The sequence below is a fragment of the Poromitra crassiceps genome (assembly GCF_964638095.1).
Source record: "Poromitra crassiceps genome assembly, chromosome: 16".
NCBI lineage: Eukaryota > Metazoa > Chordata > Actinopteri > Beryciformes > Melamphaidae > Poromitra > Poromitra crassiceps.
In genome coordinates, this window is record NC_139645.1 from 234,584 (window position 1) to 252,632 (window position 18,049).

Sequence of the window (18,049 nt, forward strand, 5' to 3'; positions counted from 1 at the left end):
AAAGCAGAATTCAGACATATTCAAAGGGGAAAAAACAGAATTTGGGATTTGTTGCTTTTTTTCCCCGTTTTCGTACCGTGCCGTATTCGTACCGAACCGTGACCCCAAAACCGAGGTACGTACCGAACCGTGACTTTTGTGTACCGTGACACCCCTAATATATATATATATATATATATATATATATATGTGAGGAGGCTATATGAGATGGAGTCTGTTTTCTATAATTTAATCTAGTGATAGAATTAGAGGTTACGACATGGCAATAATTCTTTGGCCCCCGGCAACAATCTGAAAAAATAATTGCCCGCCCCTGGTCTAGATGGATCAACAGGTAAGAGGAAAAATAAACCAATCAAGAAAAGTTTGGAAATTTGTGTTTGGTTGAGTATTATCTCTGTTGTGACTATATCCTCAGCATTCTATCTTACAGTATCTCGATGGAAAGCCTGTTCATTTCCCTTTGCAGAGATGTCCCATTTGTATGAATGATGTATTTATATGATGAGCAGCACAGCTGGTTGTGTGTGTTGGTACCAAGTTAAATGGGCCAAATGTCCCTGCCAATGTCAAACAGTGTATCCTCCTGTTGGTAATGACTCTATTGTTGCCCTGGTACCACCAACACACATACAAATGATGATGCATATACAGACATCATTGTAAAGGCAAATGAACATGCCTTCCAATGAGGATACAATAATAACGCAGATATGATCGACCAAACACACAAGAAGAAGAGCGTGGCTGACTGACCGGTCAGTGTGAAGAGTGTGGCCTTGCGGAAGGCGTCGGTGTGTCTGTACTTTAGCAGGTACAGCCTTGGTGGTTTGGCATGCAGGAAGAAGCCGGGCTTGGCGTGCGACTCCAGCGAGGTGAAGCCGGGGATCCAGGTGTCTCTGTGCAGCACGAAGGTGGCGCCGTTCCAGAACGCCTCGCTCTCCTCCCATTTGGCCAGCCGCACCTCGCCCCCGGGGCTCGTGGACAGGAAGTAGTTCGGTCTGTCTGCGGCCTCAAAGGAAACCCGGAACGAGTCTGAGGAGAGACAAGAGCCATGTTCGGAATGGTTCACTCATTAATGCAGATAAGTGCAGAGACTATATTTCACTGGCCACCGTCAACATGAGTGAGTGTGTGTGTGTGTGTGTGTGTGTGTGTGTGTGTGTGTGGCGGCATGCGTGTGTTGGGTTTAGGGCTGGGCGATATGGCCTCTAAAGAATATCGCAATGTTTTTCGGCTATATCGCGATACACAATATATATCTCGATATTTTTGAAATCTCTCAAAAAAGCTAAATTTAACCCTTCAGGGTTCATACACATTTTGACCAATGGATTTCCATGACTTTTCCATAAGTTCTTAACCTGTATTTTATGCACACCTGGGGTAAAAATAAGAAGGGCAGATAGTGAGCAAAGATGGATTATTTAATATTCCATAGCTCTGACCTAAGCAAATCTGACATCACTGTGAACACAAACAACACTTCTGATATAATATGATTGTTTTAGTAAAGTGTATCACTCAATAGTCAATACAAAAAATAATTACGATTCAGAGGGCTACGATTCGATTACGATTATCGATGCATCTTAAATCGATGCATCACTTTTTTTCCCCAATACATGATTTATTTTTTCTCACTTTCTTTTTTCTCACTGTGTGGCTACTTTTAACACGTTCACTGCCAATGGCGAGTTGACTCGTCAAACACAATCCAACCGTTCACTGCCAATGACGAGTTGAGACGTCAAAAAAAAAAAAAAAAAATTTTTGACGGTGCTACGTGGATCAATGCTCCCCACGTCTCCTATAAAAATATTGGAAGTATTGAATGTGTATAATCTATTTTACCGACCAACTAAGTGGCGACAGTGCTCCCCCGACAGAGAGAAAGCCAACCAAAAACAGCCGCGGGATGAAGCCATTCTCAAGGAAATGGCTTGGCGATTTTACAGTCATCAGTCACCAGACTCGCCCGAGAGCGGCCGCGCCAGCAGCAGCACACCGAGAGCGGAGAGCGGTGCCTGGGTGCTGGCGTGGGGGATTGCAAATTTGCATAATAGATTATGGGTGAAACACACTTTGAAACACCCGCAGAAAGGCCAGAATCGCACGCATTCCGAAAACCCAGAAACGAACGAGCCTCATTCTCATACTGTAGGCGGGGACGCTTTCGCGCTGCTGCGCACGGGCGCACGGCGGTGGGGGGTTCCAGAAATGGACTGGGTGGGCAGCATAAAGCCTAGAGTCGCACGGGGCTTCATCGGGGCTCTCAAACCCAAGAGACGAGTGAGCCCTATCCACACTCGCTGCCAGGGAGGGAGGCTGCTCAAACTCGCAGCAGCAGCAGCAGCAGCGGAGCACTCGCTTGTGACAAACGCAGGCTGAAAGCCACCAGACACGCCCACGGAGGGAGGAGTTTGAAGGAGAGGGCGTTCGGAACTACGGTATATTGTTTGGATGTCTGATCTCTCACTGATGCCAAAAATAAATGGTTAAAGTGACTGTTCTGCCTGTTTGATTGAATTTCACAAAACTGCGATTATCTCAGCTTTCACTCTCAGACGCTGAAACCATGCTGTACTCAACGGCTAATATCTACCGTAAATTCCGGACTATAAGACGCACCGGTCTATAAGCCGCAGCACCAAAATTGACTATTTTTTTCTTCTATAAGCCGCACCGGACTATAAGCCGCGGGTGTTTTGATGTTTAATTACCATATGAAAGGGTTCGTGCACAGAGAGGAATGTCGGGAAAGAGATCGCTGTTTGGGGAAGCTCCCATTTATTAACATTTCAACAAAACAAAACAAAAGTCAGGTCACTAATCCCCAGACAAAATCACACAACAATAGGCTACCGTATATGTGCAGCAAACCTGTAACCAGAGAAGTCAAGTCACTAATCCTCGTCTTCCTCTTCTTCCTGCGTACTGAAACCACCAAAGTCCTCATCTTCAGTGTCGGAAACGAACAGGTTCAGGGTGGCTTCGTCAACCACTCTCCTCTCTCCTTCATTGTCACTCAAAACCAACGAACTCCTCTTCATCACTGTCGGCATCGAACAGCCTCTGAAGCCTCTGACGGCCCTCAGCGCCAGCTGTGGCGGCGTCATCCTTTTCATCCCGCAGCAGTCCAGCGTTTTGGAACCCGTTGGTGATTGTGGATGTTTTCACACTCCTATAATATTCCGTGATCTTCCTTTGTGTGAATTCGCCGAAGTTTGTGATTTTCTCCTGGTAGTCGGGAGGGAGTTGTTCAGTAGTTCTCCCCCGGACGGACAGTCCCTTTCGTCTCATGAATCGGTAGCACCAAGATGGCCCACCTCTGAAATGTTCAATTTTCATCTCGGCGGCGATTGTTTTGGCCTTCAGTCGGATCTGCACCGTGGAAACGCCTCGGCCGTCTCCTCTCTGGGTCAACACCCAGTCCTCAAGGGAATCTTCAAGTTCCGGCCATCTGCTTTTGTGGCCTCTGAAGGACTTTTTTGTCTTATTACACTGAGACAGTTCCTGCTGCTGCTGCTTCCAACGTCTCACCATTGACTCATCGATGCCCAGGCTACGCGCTGCTGCTCTGTTTGTTTCTTTTAGTGCGAGTTCGACTGCTTTCAGCTTGAAAGCTGCGTCGTGTGACTTTCTGCGTACCTTCCCCATGGTAAGTGAGAGAGAGACTGCTCGTCTTGTTGTGATTCCGGGCTGATGAACTTTGCTTACCGTAATTACCATATGTAAGGGTTCACGCACAGAGGGGATTGTTGGCTGTTTGAGGAAGCTCCCATTTACCGTATTACCGTAACATTTCAACAAAACAACATAACACAACACCTTTGTTTATTTCGACAGTGCACACAGTGTCCGCGGTGTGGTGAAAAGAGGGCAACAGAGGAAATTAAAACAGAAGTGGATTTATAGGTAGAAAGAGTGCTAAAAAAGAGAGATTTTATTTGTATTTGAAAAAAATTTTCTGAAAAAATCCATAGATAAGACGCACCGTTATATAAGCCGCAGGGGCCAAAAAACGGGAAAAAAGCCGCGGCTTATAGTCCGGAATTTACGGTACATAACTACTAACTCTACAAACTAACTCTTTTAGACAGAGAAAGCACACATTCTATTAGTACTTTTGTGAACTTTGTGTTCACAAACTCCAAGCAGAAAAGAATCCTCGGCTCTTGTAAAATGAGCCAGAATCCTCAAAAAACGGCTTGGCAGAAGCTACCTACAGCAAAAAAAAAACGGCTGGCAGTCAATGTGTTAAAATAAAAGTGCATTTGGAATTGCGTTGTATTATGATCCATAATTAAAATAAACAACTGCATGTACTTCCATTATATTTTTAATTGATTATAAAAAGTATATATATTATAATCGATTTTTGACGCGATCGACCTTGGGTCAGTCCACGGTCGACCAGTAGACCGCGATCGACTGGTTGGGCACCCCTGACCTAAAGCATCAAAGAATTACAGTAGATTCTAGAAATCACTTTTTCCCCATTAATACATGTTTTACTCATTTATATCATATGTGGCATTTTCTTTCGCGGGGATTCATCTATTTTAACGCCAGAGGCTCAAAATGAACAGGAAGGATTCTGCACACTTAAATCTATGCAAAACGTTCCCTTCATTGCTAAGCTTTCGGTCTACGCCAGAGGGCTCGCCTCCCCACGTGCAAATGTTCCACCAAAACAAGTCCCCCGACACTATTTTGCAACGGCACCATGACTGCATCCTGAGCGCTTAGTGCCGGCCAAGACGAAGACCAAGCGTCTCCCCCATACCAGAACGTAATGGGTTGAGCCAGACCAGCACTGACACAATGCTCAAATCAAGTAAAGAGACAGAGAGAGAGAGAGGAGGGGCGGGGGAGAGGGAGGGGGAGAGAGGGAGGAAGAGAGAGAGAGAGAGGGAGAGACAGAGGAAGAGAGAGAGAGGGAGAGAGAGAGGTGTGTGAAACAAACGCCACACGGAGCGAGCGGTGGGGACAGTCTTGGCTCGGCGCAGGCTGTGGCTCAGGTTCCTATATTAGCATTTGGCAATCTGATCCTTGAACCTGTCTGCTACCCAAAAGTCAACGAGAGTCCATCTCCTCTATGGCTGTTTTCAAGTCCAAACAGAGAGAGGAGAGGAGAGGAGACATCCACATCAGTCCAAACAGATTATGGAGCAGTCCTGACTCTGACCGTTCCGTAACTTAAAAAACACAGGGTAGTTCCTGGCTCACAGTGACATGAATATCCATATCCATTTCCCTGCAGCCAATGTAAGCCAAAACACGGCCAAACATGCCACAATAACGTCCGATAATTCATCCAGAATCCTTCCTGGGCATCTCAAGGCTGATCTGACCGATAAATTGTCCAGGTTGCCGTTTTCAAGTGACTTTTATGAGTTAACGTTACAAGGCAACCAACAGCTCTGCTGTTGCCAGGCAGCTGCTTGAGCGCGTGCGAGTATGGTGCCCGCGCGTCAGCTCGTTCACACGCTGCCTGCAGTTACTCTGACGGCCACCGGTGTCAGTAATAGTTAGAACTTACGTACTTTTTTTTAAAGTACCCACGGAAACCCTGGTTCTCACCATGTGGCCGTGTCCTGCTGAGGCCGGGCGTCATCATGAAGTGGTGGAGGATGGTGGGGGAGGGGGACTCGCCGTGCTGCAGGAACACCGCCCCCCCAGCTCGGCTCACCGCCAGCAGCACCGCTCGGTCTCGATACGTCTGCAGCCTGAATGGCCCTTTACCTAGAACTACACACACAGGTTAGCTTAGCATGCTAGCTCAGAGGCCTTTTACCCAGAACTGACCCCCCCCCCACACACACACACACACACACACACACCAGCAGTTCTAAAAAAAAAGCCAGTAAAGGGTTAACTAATGTAGGCTTGGCCATTCTCTGCCCCCCACCCCCCCCCCATGCCAGCACCGGGGATTATCCTTCGTGCGGTCCATCCCTGCACATGTGGATGGGAGGTACATGCTGACCAGTGTCTCTGGTGGATGAACTTGTATTGCTCGCTTCATTTGCCTCTGTCTGGTTCCACCCCCCCCCCCCCCCCCCCCCCCCCCCCCCGCGCCCAGTTGTGTGTGTGTGTGTATGCTGCGTCTTTGGGATTTTTTTCTTTTCTTTTTAGTTTGTGTAAAAAAAACACAAAAACGAATGTAGGCGGGACCAACCTGGGGGTATGTGAAATAGCAGAGTCCTGATTGGCTCTGAGAGGCTGTTTACAAATGAACCATGAAACCCCAGCAGCTTCTGTGAGCTGGAGATAGCGACTGTTTGACTACAGTAACAACATAGACGAGTCTTTCCGTCTCTAAATACCTTCAATTCTGTTGATGTAACATGGTATCAAGTAGAAAACTAGAATGACCGCAACGCGGATATATGCCTCCGCCAACAAGTGAGCAGTTGACATGCATGTCTGTCCAGACTTTGACGTTTGAGCCAAATGTGAAGAAATTTCATCAAGGTGTTACTGAGATATGGTGTTACCGACCTTTCACCACCAAAATCTAACCAGTTCATCCTTGCATCCAAGTCGACGTTTGAGCCAAATTGGAAGAAATTCCGTCAAGCCTTCCCTGAGATATTGCATTAACAATCTTGGGAATGGCGTTCGTGAGGTCACAGTGACCTTGAACTTTGAACACCAAAATGTAATCAGTTCATCCTTGAGTCCAAGTCGATGTTTGAGGCAAATTTGATGAAATTCCTCAGATATCGCGTTAACGAACATCGGACGTACGTACGGACGGACATACGGACAACCCGAATCCATAATGCCTCCAGCCTCGCTATCGCTGGCGGAGGCACAATGATTGTATAATATAATTTAAGAGGGAAAAAATAATTTTGAGAAACGCTATGTTCGTACAAATTTGAAGAGCATGAGCATTTCATTTGGTGGAGTGACTCTGTGGAACAGTTTGGATGATGAAATAAAACAAAGTAAAACTATTATACTGTTTAAGAAAAAGTTTAAAAATATTATGATTGAGGGATACAGAGAAGAGGAGGCGGCGGGGGGGGGGGGGGGGGGGGGGGGGGGGAGGGTGAGGGCACATGGTAATAGGGTACATTATGGCCCAGGTTAAAAGGGAAATAAGAAAATATGAAAAGTAATCAAATAGAATGTTGACAGAGACCTGATTTAAGTTTATTTATTTTTGAATTAAATAGGGGTAGGACCAGATAAGCAGAGGCTTCCTTCCTACTCCTTTTCGAACAAATATTGTTATTTCTATTGCAATTATGATTAATATTGTACATTATTGTTTTTCCTTTTTTTGTTTTAAAATGTTTTTAATGTATTGTGTATTATTATTATACTTATTATTTTTTATATTGTCTTTTATGTTAATGTTCGAAATAAACATTCATTCATTCATTCATTAATTCATTGTTCAAACAAACCTACGCTCAATTTATTTGTTGTTTATTCCTAAAACCACAGATGAACGATTAGCCGACTATGATGCACAGTGTCGACTAGTGGTTTTGATAGTTGACTCGTCTGTGAGACCCCTAGTGGTCACCTGCGCCCCCTGGTGCCCACGCAGCGTGAAGACAGAGACACATCAGACTGAAGACAGAGAACAGACGTACCTTTGTTGTAGAACTCACAGTCATAAGCTGCAGAGAAAGAGAGACACAGTTAGTACACACACACACACACGCACACACACACACTTCGCGATAAGAAGTCATAGTTCAACAAGAGAAGACAGATGCTGAGTCTGAGTTAGTCAACAAACCAATATAATGGAACAATACTGTTTTAAAGGGATTATGTTCCACTCAACAAAGCAGATATATTTCCTCTAATAGGGTTAGGGTTAGGGCCGGTAGTCAATTCAAAATTGGGTTGGATAATGGCCCGGGCAACACGAACAAATAAGGCGGTGGGGCAGGGGAGGAAAAAACAACAATGGCGGATACCCCTAAATCCTTTATTTTTATTTCAAATCAGCGTCGGGACGGGCTGAGCGAGGCAGCTGGGATGGGCGCTATCAACGCCCGGCCCCCCTGCCGTCCAGGCTCGCCCCAGCGTCCGGCTCTGCCTCGAGTACCGCTCTGCCTCGAGTACCGCTCTGCCTCGAGTACCGCTCTGCCTCGAGTGCCGCTCGACGGTGGTGGCAGACGGTGACTTGCACATGAGGTGCTTTGTATGAAGCCAGGCCGCCCCGCCCGGTCTCTACGAGGCCGGAGCGGTGGTGGCCGATCAGTCTCTCGACGACTCCGGCCCGGAGGATTATTCCTGTCTTCTCACATGCTCCCGCTTCCCCGATGGTCGGCTCAGAGTGTTGATAACCCTGTTATCACTGTATATAACCTGTTATCCCTGTGCTGATAGACTGGAGGCACTATCATGCCAAATGCCCGGTCCTCTTGCCTCACCGTAGTGGCCCTGACGGCGGCGCAAGCCCTGTTAAACGACCTGCCGGAGCCGATTGCCGAGGCTGCCAACCTGAAGAGCGTTCCCCTCCCTCCTAACCCTAACCCTAACCCTCCTAACCCTAACCTCCGGCCTCTCCAGTGAGACAACGGAGCATGTTGGCTTGGGACGTCTACACCGGCGAGGCGGCTCGACGTGTCACCCCGCTCTGGCCCCGCCTCCCCGACCTGAAAGAGCTTAAAGTCGAGCTGAACCCAAGAATGACTTATCTTTTCTTTTCCAAAGGATAATTTTCTCTTCCAAATGAAGGGGAAAATGGCGCCTAGTGCCTGTCCTCTGGCAGAGTTTCTAGCCCATAAACGAACTACTAACTTGAGCAATTATGCAAACTAAATCAAACGGTAATGTCTAAGAATGCAAAGAAATGTAACTGGCTCGTTAAAACACGCATTCCAGGAATATTATTTACATTTATAACGATAATGGCGCGCGCCTCCGAGCCTGACAGCCTCCCTGGCTGTCAGGGGTCGTCTTTCGGAGATTCCAGGCGGGCGGGCAGCACCTATGGATCGGCTTGTCCGCTCGCTCCGCACAAAGCAGCTGGCTCCCTGGTACTCTGCGGATCCCACTCGCGTAGCATGACAACAGGCTGAATCCCACTTGATTTGGGGGTGGAACACGCCAGGATTGGCCAATGCCAAAGCCAGTCCTCAGAATTGTCAAATCAAATCATCGACACGTATATGGTCCGCCTCTCAATTCGTTTTCAGTGTCCGACGCTCGCGCTGGTGCATTCCGTTCCACTTCGACTTTAAGGGGAGTGCCTTCACAGAGCAACCAGGTGGACGGACATCACAAGAGTGGCCAGCGAGACCGACAACAGCTTCCCAGCCGTCCCACTGCTCGAGCTCAGCCTGGTGACTTTCTTCCTACCCAAAGCCAACTTCTTCGGGAAGCGCAAGCCTGTCCCAGGGAATGTGAGAGACCAGTTTACCGCCCAGACGACGGACAAGTCCCACTGCTGCGCCGCCCAATCCATGGCCATGCAGAATGTGGTCCTGCTGGCCTCCGCTGCCTCCACCTTGGTCCTCGACCCCACCAGTGGAGTCCCCCCGACAGTGGCTTAGGATGTGGGGAGATACATGACGGGCAGCATCCAACTCGCTCAGGCTTCCACTGTGCGCTTCCCACATCATGGCAAACATTTAGGAACATTTAGCTCAGCCAGTCGCCCATGTCCCCTGACGGCTCGACCGCCCGATAACCCTGTCAGGGCTATTCCCCTCTCCGCTATGCCCTCTCCTCCCCCACATCCCCCCGCTCTCCCTCCCCCCTCCCCTCTCTTGCTCTCTCCTCTCCCCCCCTTCCCCCACTACTCTAAAGCATAGTACACATTCTACTCCAAAGCATGGCACCCATTCTATCCCCTCCCACTATTCCGCCACTATTTAAAGCATGGCACCCATTCTACCCAAAAGCGAGGCACCCATAAGCTCTATATGTGAACATGTGTTTATTTGGCAAAGGGACTCACTACTAAAGGCTTACAGCCAATTAAATTAAGCATAGTTTGGTTGCTAAGAAATCGACATATGGCCGTTTGCAAGATGTGTGTCTATATTTCTCTATCATATAATTGTTCGATGTGTTATTATTACTGTAATTTGTTACTGTTGTGTCAGTTAGCCCTCCTTTCCCTCTTCTCTCCATATAGTCTCCCATACTCCTCTATACTCCCATACTCTTCCATATGCTCTCTCCTCTCCCACATTTCCCATTCTCTCCCCACCTCCTCCCTCCCCCTGCTCTCTTCTCCCCCACAACCCCCCCCGCTCCCCCCCCCTTCCCCTCTCCTGCTCTCTCCTCTTGCTCCTTCCCCACCTCCTATACCCTCCAACATTTCCCATTCCCTCCCCACCCCATCACTCTCTCACATTCCCCCTGCTCTCCTCCATTCTCCTGCTCTCTCCTCTGCTCTATCCTTCATTTCTATATTTTCTATATTTCTCTATCAATTGTTTAAAATGTTATCTTTATTCTGTAATTTGCTACTGTTGTGTCAGCTAGAATTAGCTAGACATATTTTCTGTGAAGCCCTCTGAGACATGCTTGTGAATTAGGGCTATATAAATAAACTTGACTTGACTATTCTGGACCTTCAGCTTCAGGATGTGGTGACTTCGCTCCAGGAAGCCACGGAGAACCAGGCTGACCACCTGGGAAAAGCAGCCCGCTGCTGACCCAAGACCGCTCAGGGAGAAAGAAAGACGGAAGAAAAGCCGTCAGACGCAGCTCTGCTGGACACGCCCCTCTGATGCCACACCCCCCTCAGGGCACGGCTAAGAGACACCACTGCCAGAGAGACCATCAACTGGCCTGTACCTGCTCTCATCCCTCCACCCCGCCCACCAAGAAAGGCAGCTGGGCGTGATGGGGTTCAGGAAACATCGGTGCTTCAACTGAGAGAAACAAAGACCTCAAAGGCTAACAAAGACCTAAAGGGAGAGAAGGTGGTGACATGAAAGTGAGTAAGAAAAGGAGAAAATACTGAATAATGACATCACAACAGTATAATCCTAATGAAAACAAAGACCCATGCTTAGGTGGGGGCATAGTTTCACCAAATAGTAAAACTACGGAATGGGACTTTATTTTTATTTTTTTTGAATGGGGCTTTAAAAATAAGATTTTAAGGAGGCTTGTAATGTGTGAGTGAAGTGGGCGGAGCTTACGGCAGAGGGAGGGCGAACGCCAGTCGACCGGCACCCCCTGGTGGCAGCAGCGCTGGGCATAGGACGCCACACTGCTACAGAAGCACTCACAGTCTCCGCCCCGCACGCAGCCACATGTGTCTGCTAGGCAGTTACTGTAAAACCAGGTCACATCCACCTAACACACACACACACACACACACACGTGTGCATATGCGCACGCGCACACACACACACACACGTGTACATATGCACACTCGCACGCGCGCACACACACACACACACACACGTGTACATATGCACACTCGCACGCACACACACACACACGCGCGCACGCACACAGGCACACGTGTACATATGCACGCTCACACACACACACACACACACACACACACACACACAAACACACACACACACAGTTGGGTCTTCACACAGTTTGTCATTTTTGTCAGTTGTTTTCATTTGTTGTCATCTTTTGGTTGTTTGTTTATGTTTTATCATCTTTTGGTTAGCTTTTAGGTCATTTTAGTCATTTTCTTGTAATTTCGATATTGCTACTTTTACTAAAGTAAAATAATCTCTGTACTTCTTCCACCACTGTTTCGAACTATATTCAAGAATATTTGATGGATGTTCATATAAATCCATAAACACACAAATCAAGAGTGAGTTCTGTTTCAATTCAATAGAATACAATCTTTCATGAGGACATATCTCTATGTGTTGAGTGAATGTTTTGTTGACCAATACAAGTCATTTTCAAAGTGAATTTATTCCAGTTTTGTTTTGGACTCTTTCTTTTCTTTCTTTCTTTCTTTCCAGAGAGCAGAGAGGGTTGAGTGGGCAGCCCATGTGAGAGGCGGCAGCAGCAGCCCTGTGATTGGCTGGGTGTGGTCATGGTACTCACCACTGGGTGGCAGGCCTGGAACACCTCGCTGAGCAGAACGCCACACTGCCGCTTGGCAAAGGGCTCTCTGAGAGGAGCCAGGCTGCACGGGTGTCTGATGTCTGGGCTGTTCACACACTGCACGCACACGCACACACACACACACACACACACACACACACACACACACACACACACACACACACACACACACACACACACACACACACACACACACCAGATCATGGTCACTTTTTGGGACATTAGATAGACTTGCATGTTATTTTTATACCGAGAAGTTCTGAATATTTCATATTGAAAAAAGGTTTGTATTCTTTATATGAACAATAAAGTAAAAAAAAACTTCTATTATTAGCCCGGACGTTTATTTACCAAAATGAGTAGCCAGAGCCTGGGTAAAAAAACATCCAAACGTCCAAAAAAATTCAAAAAGTCAAAAGTCCCTTCCTTACAGCACCCCCTACTAAAAAATACTTCCCTGGTTGCATGTTGAAATTTGATAAAAAAAAAAAAAAGGCTTAGTTTTACTTGGTCAAACCAAGCGATTCAGCTATATTTAGAATGAGAGGACTAGACCTATTTCTGGTCGCTGAGCACGATGGTGCTGTTGGTTTTTGGATACGCCCCCCAGGAGGCCCAACCCTAACCCTAGCCCCAGCGTTCCGGAGATATCGCCATTCTGAATCCCCATTGTGAGCGAAAATTTACTAAGGTGTTTTCGTCACCAAACACATCCTACTAGACCTATTTCTGGTCGCTGACCACGATGGTGCTGTTGGTTTTTGGATACGCCCCCCAGGAGGCCCAACCCTAACCCTAGCCCCAGCGTTCCGCAGATATCGCCATTCTGAATCCCCATTGTGAGCGAAAATTTACTAAGGTGTTTTCGTCACCAAACACATCCTACTAGACCTATTTCTGGTCGCTGAGCACGATGGTGCTGTTGGTTTTTGGATACGCCCCCCCAGGAGGCCCAACCCTAACCCTAGCCCCAGCGTTCCGCAGATATCGCCATTCTGAATCCCCATTGTGAGCGAAAATTTACTAGGGTGTTTTCGTCACCAAACACATCCTACTAGACCTATTTCTGGTCGCTGAGCACGATGGTGCTGTTGGTTTTTGGATACGCCCCCCAGGAGGCCCAACCCTAACCCCAGCGTTCCGCAGATATCGGCATTCTGAATCCCCATTGTGAGCGAAAATTTACTAAGGTGTTTTCGTCACCAAACACATCCTACTAGACCTATTTCTGGTCGCTGAGCACGATGGTGCTGTTGGTTTTTGGATACGCCCCCCAGGAGGCCCAACCCTAACCCTAGCCCCAGCGTTCCGCAGATATCGCCATTCTGAATCCCCATTGTGAGCGAAAATTTACTAAGGTGTTTTCGTCACCAAACACATCCTACTAGACCTATTTCTGGTCGCTGAGCACGATGGTGCTGTTGGTTTTTGGATACGCCCCCCAGGAGGCCCAACCCTAACCCTAGCCCCAGCGTTCCGCAGATATCGCCATTCTGAATCCCCATTGTGAGCGAAAATTTACTAAGGTGTTTTCGTCACCAAACACATCCTACTAGACCTATTTCTGGTCGCTGAGCACGATGGTGCTGTTGGTTTTTGGATACGCCCCCCAGGAGGCCCAACCCTAACCCTAGTCCCAGCGTTCCGCAGATATCGCCATTCTGAATCCCCATTGTGAGCGAAAATTTACTAAGGTGTTTTCGTCACCAAACACATCCTACTAGACCTATTTCTGGTCGCTGAGCACGATGGTGCTGTTGGTTTTTGGATACGCCCCCCAGGAGGCCCAACCCTAACCCTAGCCCCAGCGTTCCGCAAATATCGCCATTCTGAATCCCCATTGTGAGCGAAAATTTACTAAGGTGTTTTCGTCACCAAACACATCCTACTAGACCTATTTCTGGTCGCTGAGCACGATGGTGCTGTTGGTTTTTGGATACGCCCCCCAGGAGGCCCAACCCTAACCCTAGCCCCAGCATTCCGCAGATATCGCCATTCTGAATCCCCATTGTGAGCGAAAATTTACTAAGGTGTTTTCGTCACCAAACACATCCTACTAGACCTATTTCTGGTCGCTGAGCACGAGAACATTTCACTCGGACCAAAACCTTTGTTTTATTATTATTCATCTTTTTATGTTTATGGAAAAAAGAATGGAGGATGAAACTGAACTTCTAGAACTTGCCTCGGTGGCCGTCCAGCTGTTTCCAAACTCCTGCGGAGTGGGAGAGTCGATGTTGTCCGGCGTCCGCATCTCATTCACCGTCTTCAGATCGAAGTTCCCACACAGTCCGCTCAGCTTCCCCTGAATACAATGGAGAGAAGAGGGAAAGGAGGGCTAGCTGACACAACAGCAACAAATTACAGTAGTAATAATAGTTTAGTAGTGAGTCCCTTTGCCAAATAAACACATGTTCACATATAGAGCTTATGGGTGCCTCGCTTTAGGGAAGAATGGGTGCCATGCTTTAAATAGTGGCGGAATAGTGGGAGGGGATAGAATGGGTGCCATGCTTTGGAGTAGAATGGGTACTATGCTTTAGAGTAGTGGGGGAAGGGGGGAAGAGGAGAGAGCAGGAGAGGAGGGAGGGAGAGCGGGGGGATGTGGGGGAGGAGAGGGGAGGGAGAAAATGGGAAATGTCACATAAATCACATCACATAGATTGATCACCACCACATCACATCACATCACATCACATCACATCGATTACCAGAGGAATGAGTCCTTAAAGGCCCCCTGCAGTCAGTTTGTATACCTGTGTAATGTTGTCCCATGTCAAACACACATGAGCGTGTGCCAAGATACTCTTTGGCCATGTTCAGACTAGGAGGCCAAATCTGATTTGTGAACTTTAGTGACCTATTAATGACTTTATCCAGATTGGTTTTATGAGTCTGGATGCTCCAAGTCTGATTTGTGTCACTTGTCCCAAACCACATATGGAGGTAGTTTCCAATCTGCTTCAAATGTGCTTTTGACTGATGTGTCTTACGCGCAGATCCACCAAATCTGATTTGAAAGTCACTCACAACTAGAGCTGTGCATCTTCACTGATCTCACGATTCGATACGATTCGATTATACAAGTCTACGATTCGATTCGATTCGATTATACGATGCATCTTAAATCGATGCATCACTTTTTCCACAATACATGATTTATTTTTTCTCACTTTCTTTTTCCTCACTGTGTGGCTACTTTTAAAATAAAAGTGCATTTGGAATTGCATTGTATTATGATCCATAATTAAAATAAACAACTGCATGTACTTACATTCTATTTTATTTGATTATAAAAAAAAAAAAAAAAAAAATACCGTAATCGATTTTTGATATTTGTTAATCGATTCAGAATCGTCCTATTAAGCATCGCGATGCATCTCTGAATCGATTATTTTCGGCAGCTCTACTCACAACTCGTCATCAAATGCTTCTGCGCAAGAAAACCGCCCACGTCGTTACCATAGCAACGCATGCAGATAGGCTGTTTAGGTCTGGACACACAGATCCGACTTGAAAATCAGATTTGTGGCAGTGCAGACACACTCCCAAATCAGATTTGGGAAACCAATCAAGATAATGATGATTAATGACTTTATCAGCAAATCGGATTTGCCTGTAATGTGAACATGGCCTTTTTCTCTGTCTGCGCCCACAGCGGAAATACCGTAAACAGTATGTTTACATTACTGTATCCCCACATCTCTGTAAAAACGTTAGTTTAGAAGCCACAATATTGTTATAACAACAACCAGCCAACAGATATCAAAGCTGGTGGGCTTTATGGAAAGGGTGTGACTCGAACTGGTTAACAGTTATATCGAATTGGTCATTCAGTGGCATTTTGAGCCTGGTGGAGTTTATGATGTTGTGTATGGTATCATTGTAATCCTTGACCATGAAAACATAGGGGTAGAAATCACCTTTTCTGTGTTATCATGTGTGGTTCGGGAAATATGATGCAAAACACATAATTTACTTAGGGTGGAAAGTAAAATGGCCACCAGAAGGCGTTTTTGCGATGCCTCCATATCTGAACATGTTCAGAGCCCCAAACTGTACCACATCCGCATCAGTCTTATGTCATCAGTGATGTCACAATGCGTCCTTGTGTGTGTGTGTGTGAGAGTGTGTGTGTGTGTGTGTGTGTGTGGGTGTGTGTGTGGGTGTGTGTGTGTGTGTGCACAATTGCTCAAGTGACATCACTGATGACATCACTTCCAGTTGAGTGACGTCACTTCCGGGACAGAAATTTAAACATTGCCCACATTGCCAAATATAGATAGATAGATAGATAGATAGATAGATAGATAGATAGATAGATAGATAGAGACTCGATATTACAACTTTATGGCAAATTTAGTTTGCTTTTCTAACTCGAGATCGTGGGAAAAATGGTTGCACACTTCTAGAGACTGTATGAGCCATATTTCCCAAAAATATGCACATCACATCAGTCAGCCTTTCTGAGCTTTATTTCAGCAGCAGGTCTGCTTACCAGGTTGCTGGCAGGTAATGGGCCTGGACAGGTAATGCCCCTCTGCCCCCAACTACAATACAACTGTTGAGTGAAACTGTGAAACAAAAGCTAATGAAACTTACTAGAAATATTGCACGCTTTGCATGCTCATTTCTAGCATGCCTCACTGCCTCGCACGCTTCGAGGGCTCAAAACCTCCTACCTGCCAGTGCGGTCCGGCCTGGATGTGGATGGTGGTCTTGCGGTCCCACAGCACCGTCACCTCCTCCTCGGGGAAGTGGACCACAGTGAAATACCCGGCCGACCAGATGAACATGCTCTGTCTGCGGTCAATCACACTGGACGGATTCTGCAGACAGACACACAGACAGACAGACAGACAGACACACAGACAGACAGACACACACACAGACAAGACAGACACACACACAGACAGACAGACAGACAGACACACAAGACACACAGACAGACACACAGACAGACACACAGACAGACAGACACACACACACACACACACAGACAGACAGACAGACAGACAGACACACACACAGACAGACACACAGACACACAGACAGACAGACACACAGACACACAGACAGACAGACACAGACAGCAGATTGATTAGACTGGGTTGCAGGTAGAGACACTTTTTGCCCCAGAAGAAACATTTTCATTTTCAGAGAAAGTTTGTGTCATTTATCCATGAAGAAAATCTACCTTAAAACTTCAAATAAAGGCCCGCACGTTTATTTACCAAAAATTGCTTTCAGACCCAACGTCTACAAGGGACCGGCATCTATTTGTGGCCGGCGTTTAATTCTTTTTGCACAGAATTCTTGCTCTGCAAAGGTTGGAAAGTATCAAATTCCTTATTTAAACCGGTATGATAGTAGTAAAAAAATATATATATAGTTTAGTCGGGAGAAAAATAGTTTGGAAACTGACCGGTTTAATAACAGAATGTCAATTCCTCCGATATTGTTTAGTGAGACACGGGCTGAAGAAAACTCACCGGCCGCCCGCTGTCATCGTCGAACACAATGAAGGACCTGTTGATGGAGATGATCAGAGACTTCCTGCAGATCACGCCACTGTCGAAGCAGTACACGTTCTCTGCTGTCACGCTGAGAGGCACGTCACCACCGCCACTCTGCTGGGACAGACAGGCAGTGTTGGGTTACTCACGAAGAGTAATAAGTTACTCTTTACTTATTACTCTAAAAAGATTTGGATTTGGGGAAAGATGTCTCAAACGGAAACCAGAAGCAGAAATTATAATGAACAACCTAATTTGAAAGCCTTTTAGCCTTTGCAGGTCTACGTGCCAGGGTTGCCCTATGTCACCATTATTAGTGGCCAGGCCAGCGAAGCGGCAGGGCCACTTATTGTATTTGCCATTATTCTCCCAGGAAGTTGGACTTCCCATGCATTAAAAATAAACCAAACTTTGCACAAAGGTCCAGTCCCATCATGCCAAACTTTGTTGACACGAATTTGGCGGCAATCGTCCTGATGGTGGCTACA

The 18,049-nt window shown here is 46.8% G+C and overlaps 1 protein-coding gene across 1 annotated transcript in view; it reads right to left on the reverse strand.

Annotated features, from left to right (window-relative positions):
• otog (otogelin) overlaps positions 1–18,049 on the reverse strand; it is a gene marked incomplete at both ends in the record, with an annotated part of 184,575 nt that overhangs the window by 59,194 nt on the left and 107,332 nt on the right. The window contains 8 exons of the mRNA XM_083652849.1: positions 757–1,035; positions 5,587–5,754; positions 7,617–7,643; positions 11,139–11,295; positions 12,025–12,141; positions 14,231–14,350; positions 16,728–16,874; positions 17,538–17,675. Coding sequence (XP_083508975.1) covers positions 757–1,035; positions 5,587–5,754; positions 7,617–7,643; positions 11,139–11,295; positions 12,025–12,141; positions 14,231–14,350; positions 16,728–16,874; positions 17,538–17,675 — 1,153 coding nt within the window. The remainder of the gene's footprint in view (positions 1–756; positions 1,036–5,586; positions 5,755–7,616; positions 7,644–11,138; positions 11,296–12,024; positions 12,142–14,230; positions 14,351–16,727; positions 16,875–17,537; positions 17,676–18,049) is intronic.